Raw genomic sequence first — 18,230 nt, 5'->3', positions numbered from 1 at the left:
CTAGCTCCGGGTCCACTGGACCCGAACACCCTGTGTGTAATATAAATGTGATGGGGGGGTATACAGGGGGGGGGGGGGGTCATTGAAAATGTTTTCTGATTTATGTTCCTCAAAGAAAATGAGCCAAAGCCAATGAATCTTAGTTCAAAAAAATAATTATTTGTATCACTTTTATAAAGCTAAAAACTGAAAACGGGTCCCGAACACCTTATAGGGTTAATAGGTCCATGAGTAGAACAGCTAAGCGAAAAAAAAATAAACAAGAGAAAATGTATTTGCAAGTCGTTTAGGCTATGCTTAACTTTATAATAGTTCCATGGTACGCAGCAAGAAAGATACCCAGTCACAATACTCCCGTACCATCTGTTTGTATAATTTAATTAACAGCATGGGCTCCCGCTAGCTTAACATAGCATTACCGTTTACTCTTGCATTAACAAGAGCAGCGGAAATCTGCTCAATCGTCAATGTGGTCGGAGTGCCGGCCCCCTCCATGTGGACTGAGTGCCGGCCCCCTCCATGTGGGCGGAGGGCCGGCCCCCTCCATGTGGGCGGAGGGCCGGCCCCCTCCATGTGGACTGAGTGCCCGCCCCCTCCATGTGGGCTCCGTCTGCGGGCTGCAGTCAGGGGTACTTGCAGGGCCCTGGTCGGGAGCAGTTTTTCGGCTAGGGCCTGTCCAGAGCTATAGAGAGAGAGAGTTGCGACACGCTATGATCTCGCCGACAGGGTGGTCACGTGGTTGTCACGTGGTTCATGTAAGCCTCAATAGTTCTCAATATCATAGTTCCATGATAGAATAAGGCAGGATGGACGTTGCTTATGCATTTTTAAATCATCATCATTCTATTTGGATTAATGGCGAACAATTCTGCATTTGGCATAGTTATTTTACAGACAATATGCAGAATCTTTTCACTTATACTCATATAGACTGCTTGATGTATCGTAAAGGTGAGAAAAATGACGCAAAAAACGCCCCTTTCACGTGAACGCGCACTGAATCTAAGGCGGAAAACCTGGTTCAACTAATTGAATCTAAAGTGAGCTTCGTGGTACCATTTAACTCTGATTGCGAGTTGCGGCTCTGTCGAGCCAGGTTTTCCCAAGAAAGCCTGGGTATGTTCAGCGAGCTTCGTGGTATAGGGCACTGGTTTGTGTCCAAATGTGGTTGATAGGGTTTACATGTTTAAATGTGGTCGATAGTGTTTAAATATGGTCGCTAGTGTTTACATGTGGTCGATAGTGTTTAAATGTGGTCGATAGTGTGTAAATGTGGGCGAGAGTGTTTAAATGTGGTCGATAGTGTTTAAATGTGGTCGATAGTGTTTAAATGTGCACGGTCGATAGGGTTTACATGTTTAAATGTGGTCGATAGTGTTTAATTGTGGTCGATAGTGTTTAATTGTGGTCGATAGGGTTTACATGTTTAAATGTGGTCGATAGTGTTTATATATGGTCGATAGGGTTTACATGTGGTCGATAGGGTTTACATGTGGTCCATAGTGTTTAAATGTGGTCCATAGTGTTTAAATGTGGGCGATAGTGTTTAAATGTGGTCGATAGGGTTTACGTGTGGTCCATAGTGTTTAAATGTGGGTGATAGTGTTTAAATGTGGGCGATAGTGTTTACATGTGGTCGATAGGGTTTACATGTGGTCCATAGTGTTTAAATATGGTCGATAGTGTTTAAATGTGGTCGGTAGTGTTTACATGTGGTCGATATTGTTTAAATGTGATCGACAGTGTTTAAATATGGTCGATAGTGTTTAAATATGGTCGATAGTGTTTAAATATGTTCTTTTCCCTCACTCTCCACCTCATCCCTAACTCTCCACCTCAAGCTGGTGTGTAGTGAGCGTTCTGGCACCGATTGGCTGCCGTGCATCACCCAAGTGGGTGCTACATATTGGTGGTGGTTAGTGAGGTCTCCCCTGCACTTTAGGCGTCTTTGAGTGTTATTAATTATTATTATTCTTCATGTTTAACCTCTGTTTTCCTTTTATTCCTAGTCTGTTTTACATAGTTTTGAATGATGACTATATGCTCTGTAAGGTGACCTTGGGTGTCTTGAAAGGCGCCTCTAAATTAAATGTATTATTATTATTATTATTTGGTTGCGAGCATAAGTCACCATGGTGATACAGCGACGCTAAAAGAGATCGACTTTCGTGGTACAACTAACCCAGGCTTGGAGCTCAACATACCTCGCTAACCCTCTAAGCGAGCTTCGTGGTACAGGCCCCTGACTGAGCTGCCTGAAGTCCATCATACACCAACACCCCAAAACATACCAGGTAGCCTATGGGAGTGAACGCGCTGATACATGTGAACTATTACGCACAACCGTCCGCAGTGGATTGAATCTTCAGGAGAGTGATGGCTATTAGCCTATTATATATTGGTATAATTTAGGCAGTGTGCGAAATACCCCCCCCAAAAAAAATAAATAAAAATAAAAGGCGATTGCAGAGGATAAGACAAAAGCCGACATACGTAATGTGTGTGGGCAACAAAGTCACTGTTACCAAAATCAACATCTGTCTGTCCCTTCAAAATAAAGTTTGTGACGTGTGTGATTGGAGCAGCTGCTGACAGATGTGCTGCTGACAGTGACAGTTTCACTAAACCTGAGCCACCATCCAATCCTCCCTCGTTCACGTCCTGACGTCTCTTGGACATATAAATGCATAAACCTCTGTATATTCTGTGTTTTTCCTCTCTTCAACTAATTGTTTCAGTTTTTGCCGGTGTCGGTCTGCAACGTGAAATCTGGTGCGCACCTGTTTCTCTCTCGCATACTCGCTCACTCTCGATCCGCATATAAAAAATAAAAACTAGTGAGGAAGAAATAGGCCTACAAACCCCCCGAATATTGACGAGTATTTCGCACACTGAATTTATGTAATAATGCACAAATAATTTCACATTTTTTCTGCAGGGATAAATTAAACGCAATATTTACAGATCAAGCATTTTAATAAAATCATAGCCTAAATGTTATTTTAAAATTGCTCCCTCTTATGTGACAATCCTTACAAATACATTTCCTCCTTCACTCAGCAATTACAACGGAAGATCTTCAGGCCCTCAAAAACATTTGTCCAGAAGCTGCTATATTCACATCCATCAACACAGCTGCAGACTCGGACACAGACACAGCATCAGAATCAGGATGTGAACTATACCTGAGCCCCTGACAGCCATGTTTGACCCATCTGCTAGGGACCTGTCGACAGCTGACCTCCAGGAGAAGTGTAAAAAGATCTATGAGAAAATGAGAGGGCAATGCACAACTGACAGACTAGAGCACCTACAGGATGTTACGAAAGAGCAGGCAAAGTGCACAACCTGGGGACTCCATAGAGTGGGCCGCGTAACTGGCAGCAATTTTCACAGAATTATTAAATGCAAAGACAGCTCAGCTGACAGTGTAATGAAACTGATCATGCAATACGATGCCACAGATCTTACTGTACCCGCTGTCATGTGGGGAAAGCAAATGGAGCACACAGCACGTAAAAATTATGAAACAGAAATGAAGAAAATACACATGAACTTTAATGTAAAAGCAGTGGGTCTAACAGTGAGAGCAGATGAGCCGTACCTGGCTGCTTCTCCTGATGGGGTATTCTCCTGTGACTGCTGTGGAACAGGCCTGCTAGAGATAAAGTGTCCATACAAGTACAGGGAGGGACTAGAGGGGTCAGAGACTGATGCATCCTTTTGCCTTGATGGAAACTATGACCTGCGACCCACCCACCCATATTACTCACAGATCCAGTTACAAATGTATGTTTCTCAAATGGACATGTGTGACTTCATGGTGTGGACGAAGACAAGCAGCATCATTTGCCGGCTACGGAGAGATGAGCCCTTTCTACAAGAAACTCTTCCCAAGGCTGAATCTTTCTTCATGGACCACCTCCTCCCAGAACTTGTCTGCCGCTGCAAAGACCCTGACCTGGCAGAAGAGATCAAATGTCTGTACTGCAAAAAGCCAAGCTTTGGCTAAATGATCAAGTGCAGACTGCTGCCAACACTTTCACTATCCATGTATGAACATTACCAGATACTCCAAAAAATGGAAATGTGGATGCAAATAGATGCATCCAACAATGGTAAATACTGGATGCTGGACAACAGCATTTAAGAAAAAACTGATGTAATGAGCAAAGATGGATAGGTACACCTGACAAAATCTAACTGACTTCATTACTGTCAACACAACAACAAACAAACAACACATCTGACTCTTTAAGTGTTCATTTATTTTTTTCTGAATGTACATTTACGTAAAATCACAAACAGCACTGATATATATTGTTCATCGCCAGAAAGAAGTGCAGTTTGAGTTCAGCAGACAATGATAATACTCATAACTTAGTTGAAAGCTAGAAAAAAAAAAATGTCCAGGTATAAATGTTAAATGAGTTCATATAGTATTAATTATGTACACTCATTCATTGTTGAGATGTACATTTAATTTTAATTGCATTGCCTTCAATATATTGCATTTACAACATTCAGTTCATGTTCAATATTTGCCATGTCAGCTTTAAACGCAGTTTCTCCATTATCATAAATAAATGAAATAGTTCTGCGTGCGTGGTTCTCAACCTTTTTGTACTCTGAATGATCCTGTCTGATCAAATTTAGTTATTCATAACTGTTATTAATTTTATAGTCAGAGAGAAAGAGAGTGATGAGTAAGTGAGAGAGACAGTGAGAGCAAGTAGTAAGTGACCACCATTGCCCTCATTAGCCCTTAAAAGCCTGACACAATCATGGAAAATAATGTACACCTCCTTGACTCTGAACACAGTTATCGCCGGGCCACCACAGCCCCCCCAAGGTTCGTAAGACCAGCACATATGGTCAAAATGTCATCTAGCATATCGACTTGGCTGATGGGTATGACAGTGTTCAGTATCTTAAAGGTTTTAAGCTGACCAATAACTCGTTCCACATGTATGCGGACTCTTGACAACTGACGTGACGTGTCAACACAAGAACCTGGCAACTGAGATTTCCCCTTCGTGAAACTTGGTATTCTTAATGTTGCTCCTACACTGGCCAAATCCTCTCTAACAAGGAAACCTCTATCTGCAAGGATCTCGTCACCATGCTCAAGTTTACCCAAAAAGGCAGAATCTAAAGTTATTACCTTGTCAGAGGCACGACCTCCCCACCCACTAGACAAAAAAGATATAGCTCCTGCTGGTGTGATTCCTATTAGATATTTCATTGTGTTTTGGTGCTTATAATTTGACCAGGTTTCAGCCCTTGCTTTAAGATTGTGTGTTCTTTCTATAAAGATTTCAGTACAGTCTATAATACATCGACAATTCCTAAATTTGGGTTTAAAACACTTTGGCATGTTTGCTCTCACTGCATCCTTACTAGGCCACATTATCAAAGGTTTCACTATTGAGGACAACATGGGTATCCAGTCTCTTAGTATTTTTGATACAGTTGAGAATGGAAGCCCAAATCTGTAGGCAAGGTCTCTGTTGGTGAGTCCAAGTCTTACTTTCATTAGAACCAAAAGGAGGTGGTTCTCCCAACTTAACCCACCCTTAAGCACAAGTGTGCTTCTTTTTACAATATCCAGCAGCCACATAACCATTTGTAATGATTGTAAACCAGTAAAAAAAAATATTTTAGCATTTGTGTCTTTTATGGAATCAAACCCAAACTTGGACTGCTTCAGTTGCTCCTTCAGATGTTTATTTTCTTCCTGTGTGGCATACAGTTCTCTTTTCAGAGCTTCATAATCATCACGGAGCTGGTTGTACTGCAGGTTGAGTTGGTGCATCTCTTTTCTGGACACAAACTTACATTCATCTACAACACAAAAAGGAGATAAATTAACTCATGTGCAACACATCAGCTTTCATACACAGACACACACACACACACAACACACAGACTATCTGTCTGGTTCTCTGTCACTCTACTCACCTGACCACCAACCAACCAAGGCCTAAAAAAAATGTTTGTTTGGTTCCGGTTTCCGACCGACCCTGTCAATTTATGTGCGACCCAAATTATTTTATGAGCTTTATAAAAAAAAAAAAAAAAATAATAATTCTCGTTTTTAAATGAAAACAACCTTTCATAAATAAATGAAATAGTTCTGCGTGCGTGGATCATTCGCTGCCGCTGGAAAAAATAAAATAAAAAAATAAAATAAATTCCCTACCTACCCATGACCTCAACTGACAACCAACAGGAACCAAACTTTTTTTTTTTTTAGGCCCAATCAACCAACCAACCAACACAAACACACACTTAATAGTATGACTTGTGCATACCTTCAGAATAATCTACAGTATCTGCTTCAGGCTGGCTTGTGGGGCAGGTAGCAGGGGCCTTATCTTCATCTCTTATTCTCTTTCTTTCATATCTAGGACAAACAGAGTAGAGTTAAGTTAAAAAGTTAAAACCCAAAATAATCAACACATTAAGAGATAATACAATAACATAATAAAGAAACACACAAGAATATCTTATTTGCTCAGATAATTAACAAGCTACCAAGAAATTAGAAAATTTCAAATACATGACATGACACTGACCTTGCCACCTTTCCCGAGATGTCTCTGTTGCTGCTGTGTGAAAAAACGGATGGAACAAAATCTGGACTATCACAATCCATGGACGGTGACCCTGAGAAAAAGAATGAGATTAGCTATGCTTATTGTTTATTTTCACCTTTTTTAACCTATTTGCTAATTTACGAGCTCAGTCATAATGAGCACCAATAGCACAAGCATTTAAATTACGGGTTCAGAGCCCTCCTGTTATGTTCATTTGTCAGGAACAGCAATGGTGTTCCCGGGTCAATTTGACCCGGTGCATGTTTATTATCCTAAAGATGTCCTAAACCCAAAAAATCCTAACAAGCAGTGTGAACATGTCATTACTAACTCCATTAGTAACTATTCTATCAATATTTAGTGCAATAGTGTTCCTTACCTCGAAGAGGTAATGGTTCAATTAGGATAATTCACTCGTTTTTTTCATAAAAAAAAAGATATTTGTTCAAACTTTTTTATGTTTCACCACTTTATTATGGGTTAGGCCTGAAAGGCGCCTCTAAATTAAATGTATTATTATTATTATTATTATTATTATTATTATTATTATTATTATTATTATTATACCTTTCATCAACTGTGATATTAGGGCCTGGGTTATAGAGTAGTGAAAGTTGCTCTACCCACTTGTCCCACAATGTCCAAACAGCTGCCAGCTTGTCTCTCTCCCGTCTACCAGCCTTTGTCTCTCGATTATCATATCTGATTACTCTGGAGAATATGTGAAAAGTCTCCAGAGACATTGTGGCTCAAAATATAGCCCTGCCTGTCTCTGCATCCCACAGACTGGCTGTCGATTCATCCTTGGACTTATAGACCCCAGCCAGGATGAGGAGCCCCAAATACGCATCTAAATGTGTTTTGTCCAGCTCCTTCCACTTCTCCCGAAAAACACGTCTCCCTCATAGATTAGTCATTTCCAGAATGATTTTCTGTATTGAATTTGGCATGACCAGCTCAAAAGCTGACTTGATGTCAGTCACACGCGTCACTGCCATCCTAGTGGGCCCTGGCACTGTCTTTATTATGTTTTCTGCAGACAGTTTCGCCTGACTCATATTAGGGGATGAATACCACTGTATTTCACAATGTTTTGACATGAATGTCTTGCTAGGAGGAATACGAATAGCAATTCCCTCATCTGGTTCAAAATCAGATTCATTAGAATCTGAATTTAGCTCAAGATCGTCTTCGTCTTCAGACACATCCTCCTCTATTTCACTGTCATGATCAGTGATGAAGTCCCGAGCCTCCTGGACTGTCATCCATTTGCTTCTGCTGCTCATTGTGTCTGCCTGACAGAGTGTAATGCAGAGAATATTTGATATGTTTTGACCCTCCCCTGTTGAGTGTCCACTTGTTGATATGTCTCACAGTTGTAAAGAAAGAATTAGTCTGACATTTCTGACACCTTTTTACCTCCAGTTTTACTGCTGGGTCAAATTGACCCGAACAGTATCTATGTGATATAAACATGCAGGGGGTGGTTGCAAATATGTGAGATTAACTATTTTCATATTATATGTTGATTACACTAATTAAGGCAAGCAGAAGAAGTTTCATACTGAAAAAATACTTTTAACTATTTTTCCTAGATCTTCAAACTTTAAAACGGGTCAATTTGACCCGGAACATAACAGGAGGGTTAAGAAAATCGTACACTGTAACATTAGCTGTGTGAACTGTGAAGACACTTTGTTGTATGACTTTCAGCCTGAACCAAGAAACCTACACTAGCCATGCAGCTAATCTTGGTACTTACAGTAACAACAAAAGCTAAACTTATAGGTTACGACTAGGGTTGCCAACCGTCCCGTAAAATACGGAATCGTCCCTTATTTGGCAATTAAATGTTGCGTCCCGTATTGAACCAATACGGGACGCAATTTGTTCCGTATTTCCATAAATGTCCAATACACATGTCTGTCACACACACAAAAACTAAATCTAACAATAATGATCAAAACAAAACACAGGGAATACTACGGTCAGCAAAATTGTCGCGGCGGGATCTACGCAAGACCCGCTCCGGTCATCTGTGTGTCTGCGCATGCGTGTGGTGGTCACGGTTGCCTAGCGACAGACACCACACACCGGCGCTGCTCACAAAACCTGCGCCTTTTAAAAATGTCCGCTACACCCGATACTCCACCACGTCCTCAAAAGCGTAAACGCTTGCAGAAGTACGGACGTGAGTGGGAAGACGCACATCCTTGGCTGGACAGCGTCAGTGGAGATGTTTACAAGGCAAGTTGTAAAATATGTCGGCGAGTGTTTTCAGTGGCGCACGGTGGGCTGTCTGACATCAGACAGCATGCAACAGGACAGCATGCAACCTTCTTCTCTGCAATAATATCCTCTCTCTCTTTGAGGAAGTTGTAAAGAAGCTGGGGCCGGTTGCACCAACTGGGCGTAACTAAGCCTGGTCGTAACTGCTAAGTAGGTCTTAGTTACGACCTGGCGTTAGAATGGAACTAACGCCGGTTGCACCAACGGGACTTACGACTGGTCTCAACTACGCCCGGTCTTAGCCATGCGCGGCCATGAGAATGTTCCATGTAATGCGCATATCACCGCGTTGCTAGGATACCTCGTGACAACAGCTGTTTACTATTTTACTTGACATGCTGTTGGACACCGAAATAAATAATTCATTCGTTCACTCATTGTCATTCATCAATTGTGTTAATGCCTAACAATAAAACACTGCAAATGAATATAATTAAAATATGTATTTGTAATGTCTGGTTTACGACGAGCAGGCATTTAGACGGGAATGGCTCTTTTTGACAGAAGCAATGCATTGAACATCATCAAATGACAAGGAGCTAAATTGAGTTGTTTTGAGACTGTATGAGAGATTTGCTTAATTTGTCGGCCTATATAAAACATATAAACATAGTTAAAACAACATTCGCAACTGATTATAAGTTGAGAACGGACTAATCGGCCAGCGATATCTTCCCGACAGGCAGTCGATCTGTGAACACTGGAGAGTCATGAAACCACCTGTGTTGAGTTATATTCCATCATGGAAAACTTCAAGCAAAAGCTCACACAGAGACGAGATTAACAGTTCTATGGCTACTTAACTAAATTGAAGCTGCAGCGTCTCCGTCCACTTGATGCTGACATGGCAAGGGCAGATTTTACTGCATTCCTCAACACAGCACTCTCATATGTTGAGAAATGGTTCAACTTTTCGGAAGACTACTGGTTGTTCTCACTGCAACCTCTCTCTCTGCACCATGGCACCATGACCTTTACTGACATTGAGAGGGTGACCACCAAGCTCAACCTCATCCATAAAGTCAACATGGATGAACTTTATGATGAATGCTCCACAGCAAAACCCATTCTGAAGAGGCTCAAAGAAGATGCTGAAGATGAATGGAAGTCCAAAGGTGTGGCTGCCAGGTGGGTGGCTCTCTTTCGAGTAGCTGACCTGCCAAACATGCTGTCTATCACCAGACACATCCTGAGCATCCCAGCATCCACTGGATGTGTGGAAAGGATCTTCTCCAGAATGGCCAACAAATGGAGTGACTGCAGGAACAGGTGCTCCACAGAGCTCATGAGAAGTGAGCTCCTGATCACTCTCAACTTTGAGCAGTCCTGTTCAGAGTTTTAAAACAGCGCTTTGAAAGACAAAGAGTTACTCAGTGCTGCAAGGAGTTACAAGAAGTACACCTGGAAAAATAAGTAACAGTTTTGAGGGGAGGAGTAATGTTGAGGGAAGGAGTAATGTTTTGCACTCTTTTTTTACATAAGTTTATAAGTGTTTTTGTTGTTTATTTGTACTGGTTTTTTTTGTAAAATTTTTCAAAGAGAGTCCCTATAGTTATGCACTTAAAAAGTAACATGAAGTTCCCCGTTCATTTAGTTTATATTTTAAAAGTTCATTGCTGCACACGCCACACAAAGAGATTTCATTCAAGATTTAATTGACTGCACTTTATAAGAGAATGTTATGTGGTAATAAAGCATTTCAAGATTTAAGTATGACTAATTCCTTTCTTGATCAACCCTTTACTAAAAACACCAGCACAAAATAAAACATACCACTGCTGCGGGCGCCCCGCCCCACAGGAGTCGGGCCCGTGGTGGGCGTCCCTTATTTTAATTTCTGAAAGTTGGCAACCCTAGTTACGACCGCGAGCCAACGTTAAACTTTACAAACTCAGTAGAAGACGGACAAATTTGTTGGCCAGTTAGTCAGTAAATCACACTAATATATCCTCATTAAGTATGGTAAAATCACACGCAGTCCTACTCATTATCCAGCTCATGTTGGAAAAGACAAACATACCAGAAACGAAGTGGGCGCTGCACAGACTCTCGCCGCCTTTAGGACCTTCGGGACCCCAATCCGCCCTTTTAATGGCCTGGAGCCACAATCTTCTTCTTCTCTTGGCAAAAGGATGAGATCCTCTCGGGATATTAAACAGTTTCCATCCATCCTTTTGCCGATTCGTGCAGTTTACAGCACAACAGCTCCTTGTCATTTTCGTTCTCCGCTGACTCCGCTGGTAAACAAATGACAAATGTCCCGCTTTCTGCCCCCTGGCTGCGCGCGCACATCTGCGATGACGTTGCACAGAAACCCGTCTATTGGTCAAGCCCATATAGATTTATTAACTTGGGCCGTTTCTCAATTCCTAGCACGCGTACTACGGACTCGATGACTTGCAAGCATGTACTTGGCAAGTCCGTACTTCAAGCACAGACTTGCGAGCACGCGAGTACGTACCTGCAATAGAGTGGCGAAGTCACGCCCCTTCCGGTAGGGCTCATGGGACCTATGAGATCGAAAAATATGAATGGGTGTCAATGGAGCGAAAATAATTATTTTCTGGTCCCGGTCTTTATATGCCCTGGATTACACATATGTTGTTTGTGGATTCAAAGGATAATTTTTCATGCAAAGAGTTCGACCGTTTATTGTGCAATTGTTCAGATAAAGGCTGTAGAGAAAACACAACGAGAAAGACTACACGGCTCGTATGTGACGTCATGCTCCCTGCGACTGGCGTGGAGAAGACCGACAATCTTCCCATCGGCATAACTGAAACTCTGCACGTGCCCCGACTTATAATGGTTTTCACCTCTTTCGATGCTTTTATCCTCCCCTTGGAAAAAGCGGTGAAGTGGGGCAGAGAGATCGCCATCTCTGTGCCGAGTTCCAAGGGCGGGTGTGGTGACGTATATCATATGCGTCGAGAGCAGCGAAGAGCTGTAGTTCACAAAGCGGCCTCACATAAAACCTAAAATTATCAAACTTCTTCACGAACATTTTTAGTTTTCTTTGCATGAAAAATTATCATTTAAATCCACAAACAACATATGTGTAATCCAGGGCATATAAAGACTGGGACCAGAAAATAATTATTTTCTCTCCATTGACACCCATTCATATTTTTCGATCTCATAGGTCCCATGAGCCCTACCGGAAGGGGCGTGACTTCGCCACTCTAGACCCTTTTACTGTTTGTACACAATGATGACGTAGAACGCATGCGCGCGTAACGGAGATTAACCGAGATTTAAAACACTTAGACTAATTTAAGAGAGAGAGAGTGCACAAGAAATCGAGGGGTCCGGAGCAAGAATTGACAAAAGACTTTATCGTGCAGAAAAACAACAACGACAACAGCCTGAGTAGGTTTGCAAAGTCACTCTCGTTCACAAACTGCGGCGTCTTTTTATACACACAAACAGAGCAGCTTCTCCTTGAGGTGTCTGCCTCCACTCAGTCATAAATCCATCTTAACCTGAATGGTCAGCAAATAGACAACAAATGGTCAACAAAGATAGCCCAAAACACAAGGCTGAGGTCAGCATGCCTTATCCCCGTAGCGTCCTGCTCCTTTTTAGGGGCACCATCTGTTCTGAACCCAGACACCCAGGCCCCGTGTGTTTCTCCACTATTAGACACACAGATCTCATCACAATCATGGTTCACCACAGAATATACTCCTTAATTTCTACCACACATTCCCCCTTTTTTGTAAGATAAGATCACAACAAAAACATAACAGTCGTTTAGGCTATATTTTGCACTACATTTGATCATCATTAAAAACCTTTAAGCATGTTCAGGAATCTCAACCTGCATAATTCTCAGGATTTTAAACCTGTTTAAGGCAAAAAGATCTATCAAATGTTTAACTAGAATTCACACATAACATAGTATTTTCAGCATGCATTGAAAATTAGCATTTCAGAATATATGACAAAAAATATGAAACTCAAAAAAATGACATTTCAAAAAATAAGTAAAAAATAGAAATAAAAAATAAAAATAAATAAAAACTAAGATTGTCAACAAGCTTGCATAGATTTGGATAGCTCTGATTATCGTCATGTACCGGTATACTATATAAACGTGGGGGGTTTGGGCATTGTGGTTGTTGCTTCTGTTTGCAGCCACCAGCCCTGAAACCCATTAGTCCAATGTCCATTTGTTCAAACTGTCCGAAATGGTTGTGGTTCACATGGAGAGGTCGCCAGTTAAGAAAATAGGACCTCCTTCTGATGTCAGATTCTCACAGTTCGGTCTCCTCTCTAGATTCATTCCAATCTATCTCCCCATAGAGCATCCTCTCCCAGTCACCCGACTCCTCTAGGTTGTTCATCGCAAGTGTGAATGATCCATCTGGGGCAGTGTTATTTGGAATGAAGGTACAACCCATTTCACCTATAAGAGCACAAACTCCCCCCTTTTCTGCTAAAAGCCAATCTAAAGCCTGTCTGTTCTGCCAAGCCACAGCTTTAAGAAGTATATATTCTCTCATATTTAATTTATACTTTCTGTTATAGCCCCATGCATCCCTGACGTTACTGTTAAACACCATTTCATTGGATTAAATTGGATATTTACTTCACACCGATTCTTCCTGTGCACATGTTCACGATTCTGGTGGAAGGTTAATGCACATAACGGTTGGTTATCCGACATAACAGTAAACACAAATTCATTAATTTGGTCTCGCGGTGGTATCTGAGCATAAAAGACTATTTTCCCTTTCTTGTTGACTATTCCTGAGTGAGTTGGGGCCGGATTGTCCTGTGTTTCTCTTAGGCTTCCTTCAGTACCAGCCCCTGATTCCTGGCTCTTCCAGGTCTGTGTTGTCTCCGTGGTTTCATCCTTCCTCGGGGTCTGTGCTTGTGCCAGCGGAATCTGGCACAACCCGTAAAGGATCAGAAACAGGCTCCCCATTTTCAGCAACATCATGTTGCTGAATCTCTTGGCTCGACTGGATCTGGTCCTGGGGCGGCTGGTCAGCCCCAGGTGTGTCTGTGTCTGGCTCCTCCTCCTCACACTCATCCCTGGACTTGGGTTGAGCGGTTTTTGTGCAGTGGTTGAGATGATACCACGTGGCACTTCCTTCCACTTGGATGGCTGTTGGTGTTGCGTTGGTGACTTTGTATGGTCCTTCTCTCCTGGGCTAGTTCCACTTTCTCCTGAACATCCTGAGATACACTTGGTCACCTGGCTCCACCCCCCTTGGTGGCTCCTTCTCCAACTCTGGAACTCTGTCTTTCTCTTGTTGAAAAATAAGCCTGTGTATGCCAGTTAGTTGTCCCAAATAGCGTCTTAACTCAGTTTCCAATTGTTCCAATGGAGGTCCTTTGTGAGGCCCTCGAATGACAGGTGAAGGCATGGGTCGACCCGTAAGCATTTCATGCGGGGTTAGATGCGTCGCTCGGTTAGTTTTCATGCGATAACTCATTAGTGTCAGTCGTAGTGCATTAGTCCTTTAATTTAGTACACAAATTTTGTTAATCTTTGTCTTTAGCGTCCCATTCCTCTCTCCACCATACCTTGTGGTTTGAGGAATGTAGACATAGCCTAATCTTTGTTTGACATGCAGATGTTAAATCACTTGTTTGAGTGTTTTCTGAATAAACACTGCTCTGTCACCTGAGCTAATTTGTGACGGAATTCCAAACCTTGGCATGACTTCTCTAGTCAGAACCTTGATTACCGTAGCCGCACTTTGGTCTTCTGATGGGACTGCTTCTACCCATCTGTTGAACACTGTTTTTTCAAATATTTCACACTAATTTAGCTGGATGTTAATCATTATTTGCAAGTATGGTGAAGAAAAACCTTGTTTTCAAAATTTTTACTAATTCTCCTCAATACCTCCCCCCTTGCGCAATGGTCAAAACCATGCACATTAAATGATCAGCAAATCTAAGAACGTCGTTGGTGCAACCAACGTCGAAACGTCTAACCTAAGCATCAGCAAACTGAAACCAATCTTTTGGGAAGGGAAATCGAAACCAGTATGTCCAAATCCTAAACCCAATATGGGTGGGTTTACCATCAGCCGCCTGAAACCACGCTGTTCCAAAGTCATGCACTAAACCGAAAAAACGTACATGCATTAGTGGCCTTCTATACCACAAAGGTAAAATAAAACGCGACATGCCCCGTTCCAAGACCACTTCTGCTGCCATAGCTGACATATCTGACTCCTGTTCCCCCTCCACCTTTCATCAGCCGGCTTTTCCTATGATGGTTGCAGTCCGTCACTCCATGATCAAGTGAGCCAGTGCTCACAGTGACTCTGCCAAGTAATTGTGACTGTGCCTGATTTAGGTTGTCCCGGGCTTCAAGGTGGGATCTTACCCGTCGTTGGCTAACCAGCCTTCCATACTGGCTTATTGCAGGATGCCGTACCTGGGATACGATCAATCCCCACCTATATGGTGGTATAGATCGCAAAGTGGAGGGATGGAGACAGAGTCTTCAGCCGCATCTGCCTTATGCAGCCATATGTGTGCGTCATGAATACACATCAGGGCGACTATAAAACAAAATATAATTTATCATAGTTAAAATTATTAAAGTGTTGCAGCAGCATTAGTGGCATTTGAAGGCAAACCCACTACTTCCGAATCCAATTTGACAACATAGCATGAATGACTCCTTCCCAGCAGATGTAGCGTCAATTCACCTACTGTCCTTTACTAGGGAGATGTGAAAGAAAACAAAAATCACAATATTAAAACTTGCATTTTCAATATTGGGCGACTCACTTCTGTCTTAACCATTGCTCAAAATCACAATTCTCTTCATAATACTACCCGATTGCCCTTCACTATCTATTTGAATTGGACGACCTAATTATACCTTTTATTCTACCTATTGCTTGCATTTAGTGTTTTCCATATTTTGATTCACTACTATACCAAACCCAAACCCTCTATGTTGATCTTAACTAGTTTATTCAACACTGAATTGATGCATTGTTTCTATTTACTAATTAACCATATTGTTTTATCTGAAGTGTGCTTGGGTATTCCCTTGTGTACTCAGTCACTCGGAGTAGGAGAGGATTCTCCCCTACCTCGGCAGCCCCGACACACACACGAGAACAGGCTCGCACACACCCTTTCTTATTTTATTTTACTTATTTATTTTAAATGACATTTGTCATTGTGGATAACCTAAATTAGAAATTTGGATAACGTTTTATCATACTTATTTGGTCTAATTTTTAAGTATTGCCGATTGTTTTTCTAAATTATAAGATTGCTTTTAATAAATTGTCTATTACTTATCATAATCTCAAAGGAAATATTTTATTTGTGTTGTTATCTTGGCACCTAGACCTCGTCAGGTCCAAGCACCAAAATAACATCCACCTATCCACACAGAGTCCATGGGTTGGGTCTGCTCCTCTTTTGATGAGTCACTTTACCCTGGCGCCATTGAACCCATTGACTCCTGTGGAGTGTGGTGTGCAGACTATTTTTTAACGCTAATTGCTCATGTTTTGGAGTCTAAATAATTATTCCTAAATCCTGTAATCACCATTTAACTTGCTCAGGGACACATCAACACTCAGCTAGGAGAGATGGGGATCGAACCAGCAACCCTTCGGTTACTAGACAACTGCTCTACCTCCTGAGCTAAACGACCCCAGCCACCTCTCCGCTGATTTATTACCTCCGGGTCGGTCCGCATCCGCCCTTTTTTCTATACATTCCTCTCCCTTCTCCAAACACCTTCTCTCTCTGATCCAACCCGTTGTCTCACCAGTGCTCTGTGTACCAAGATGTAATGATATATACCACATGATATTCCGACGCGATGGAGAGTCTCCAAGAGCCACAGAATCACCAATCCCAGCGGTGGTTCTAGGTTTTTTCTAAAACAGTGGACATGGGTTACATACAGGAACCAATTACAGAGTACATCCAAACGCATAAATCATGTATTAGGCACAATGCAAATTCAATCTCTTTCTCTCTGTTGTCTCTCTGTCCAGCCCCCACCTGCGGGTTTTTTCATTACTTACGTTCCTTCTCTCTAACTTTCTTTACTTCTCTTTATCTACTTCCTTTGCTTTCACAAATCTCCATAACCATTTTCACTTTCAGTAATCCTTTCCTTTCCTTTCCTTTCTGGTTTATTCGTTTTTTGGACACTCTCCAAAACTAGATTTATTAATCTTAAAAAGGCCATCGAAAGATATGAATCTCCCCAAAGAAAATTCTAACCGGAAAGCCTTCTCCAATCTCATCGTCACTTCTCGTTGCCAATCTACACACTCTTCCTCTTCTCTGTCTCACTCTTCACAAATCACTTCATCTGTCCCCTCTAACTCAACTCAATGCTAACTCTCACTCACTCACTCACTCACTCACTCACTCACTCACTCACTCACTCACTCACTCACTCACTCACATATACAACTTAAAATAGGAATTCACCGATTCTCATCCTTGGAGCTGTCATAGGCATTAACTGCGTGTGTTCCGAGAATCCTAAAGTTTTGGTGAATTTACCTGCCAGGGTGAGGTGAGAGGCATAATTTGGACCTACGCAAGTGTAAGTGGCTCCAGTGTGGGCCATCATTGGCGTGCCTCTATAATTTATCAGAACCTGCAGTACTGGTTCCTCATCAGCTTGTTTTGTGATTGCTACAAGCTGACCCTCCCCCTGTGAATTCTCTGGGCACCCCTAGTATCCCTGCCCTAAAAAGGGACCTGCCTGGTAGCTACCTCCTTGTTCCTGTCTTCCCTGATAGCTGTTACCCTGCCCTTGCTGTGGTGGATAGGGGTTAGCCAAACAATTCCTCCTAATATGTCCTTCCATGTTGCACCCATAACATATTAAAGGACCTCTGCGTTGTCCTTGGGATCCTTGTTGTTGATTGTTTCTAAACTGTCCTTGGTGTCCTTGTTGTAAATTGTTTATATACTGACCTTTGGGCCCCTTATTCTGATTCTGCCTATTCCCATTTGTTGGGTTCCCAGTATTATGTAGGTGTATCTGAATGGTGTATATGAATGGTGGAGTGGGTGACCATTGGCTCTGAAGCTGTTGTACTGGGGGGGGAAAGCCTGTTGAGGAGGTTGGGTTTGTGGTGCGCCCTGCTGGACGGCTTGCAATATTGTATCAACAGACTCTGAAACAACAGCCTGCTTTTTCTTCTCCTTTTCTCTTTTTGTGAGTTCTTCCAACTGAAGCTGAGATAGCTTCCTCTGCACCTCTTTGCTTTGTTCCTGTATTTTGTGTTTATTTTGCCGATATTTCTCCACTGCATGAACCACATGATCGCAGAAGTCTCTATGAGTTTTATTTGTAACCAGTCCAACCACATCCTCTAGCTT

At 42.1% G+C, this 18,230-nt stretch overlaps 1 protein-coding gene across 1 annotated transcript; it reads right to left on the bottom strand.

Annotated features, from left to right (window-relative positions):
• Positions 1–4,123: 4,123 nt before the first annotated feature.
• On the bottom strand, positions 4,124–11,205 carry LOC132469896 (uncharacterized). The gene is made up of 4 exons (XM_060068034.1): positions 10,909–11,205; positions 6,579–6,669; positions 6,315–6,406; positions 4,124–5,844 (listed from the first exon to the last, which is right to left on the bottom strand). The coding sequence occupies exons 1-4, from the start codon at positions 11,102–11,104 to the stop codon at positions 4,823–4,825; spliced, it is 1,401 nt and encodes a 466-aa protein (XP_059924017.1). The 5' UTR covers positions 11,105–11,205; the 3' UTR covers positions 4,124–4,822.
• Between the last annotated feature and the right edge of the window lie 7,025 nt (positions 11,206–18,230).

The sequence above is a fragment of the Gadus macrocephalus genome, chromosome 12 (genome assembly GCF_031168955.1).
Source record: "Gadus macrocephalus chromosome 12, ASM3116895v1".
NCBI lineage: Eukaryota > Metazoa > Chordata > Actinopteri > Gadiformes > Gadidae > Gadus > Gadus macrocephalus.
The sequence above is the reverse complement of the archived record's forward strand: the minus strand, read 5'-3'. Positions and strand labels throughout refer to the sequence as shown.

Bases quoted from the DNA above. Each gene is read 5' to 3' on its own strand.
- LOC132469896 (XM_060068034.1), bottom strand. From the start codon at position 11,104: ATGACAAGGAGCTGTTGTGCTGTAAACTGCACGAATCGGCAAAAGGAT. The intron at 6,670-10,908 runs GTATGTTTGTCT...TCTTTTTCTCAG, and splicing joins CAGCGCCCACTTCGTTTCTG to GGTCACCGTCCATGGATTGT. The intron at 6,407-6,578 runs GTCAGTGTCATG...TGTTTGTCCTAG, and splicing joins ATCTCGGGAAAGGTGGCAAG to ATATGAAAGAAAGAGAATAA.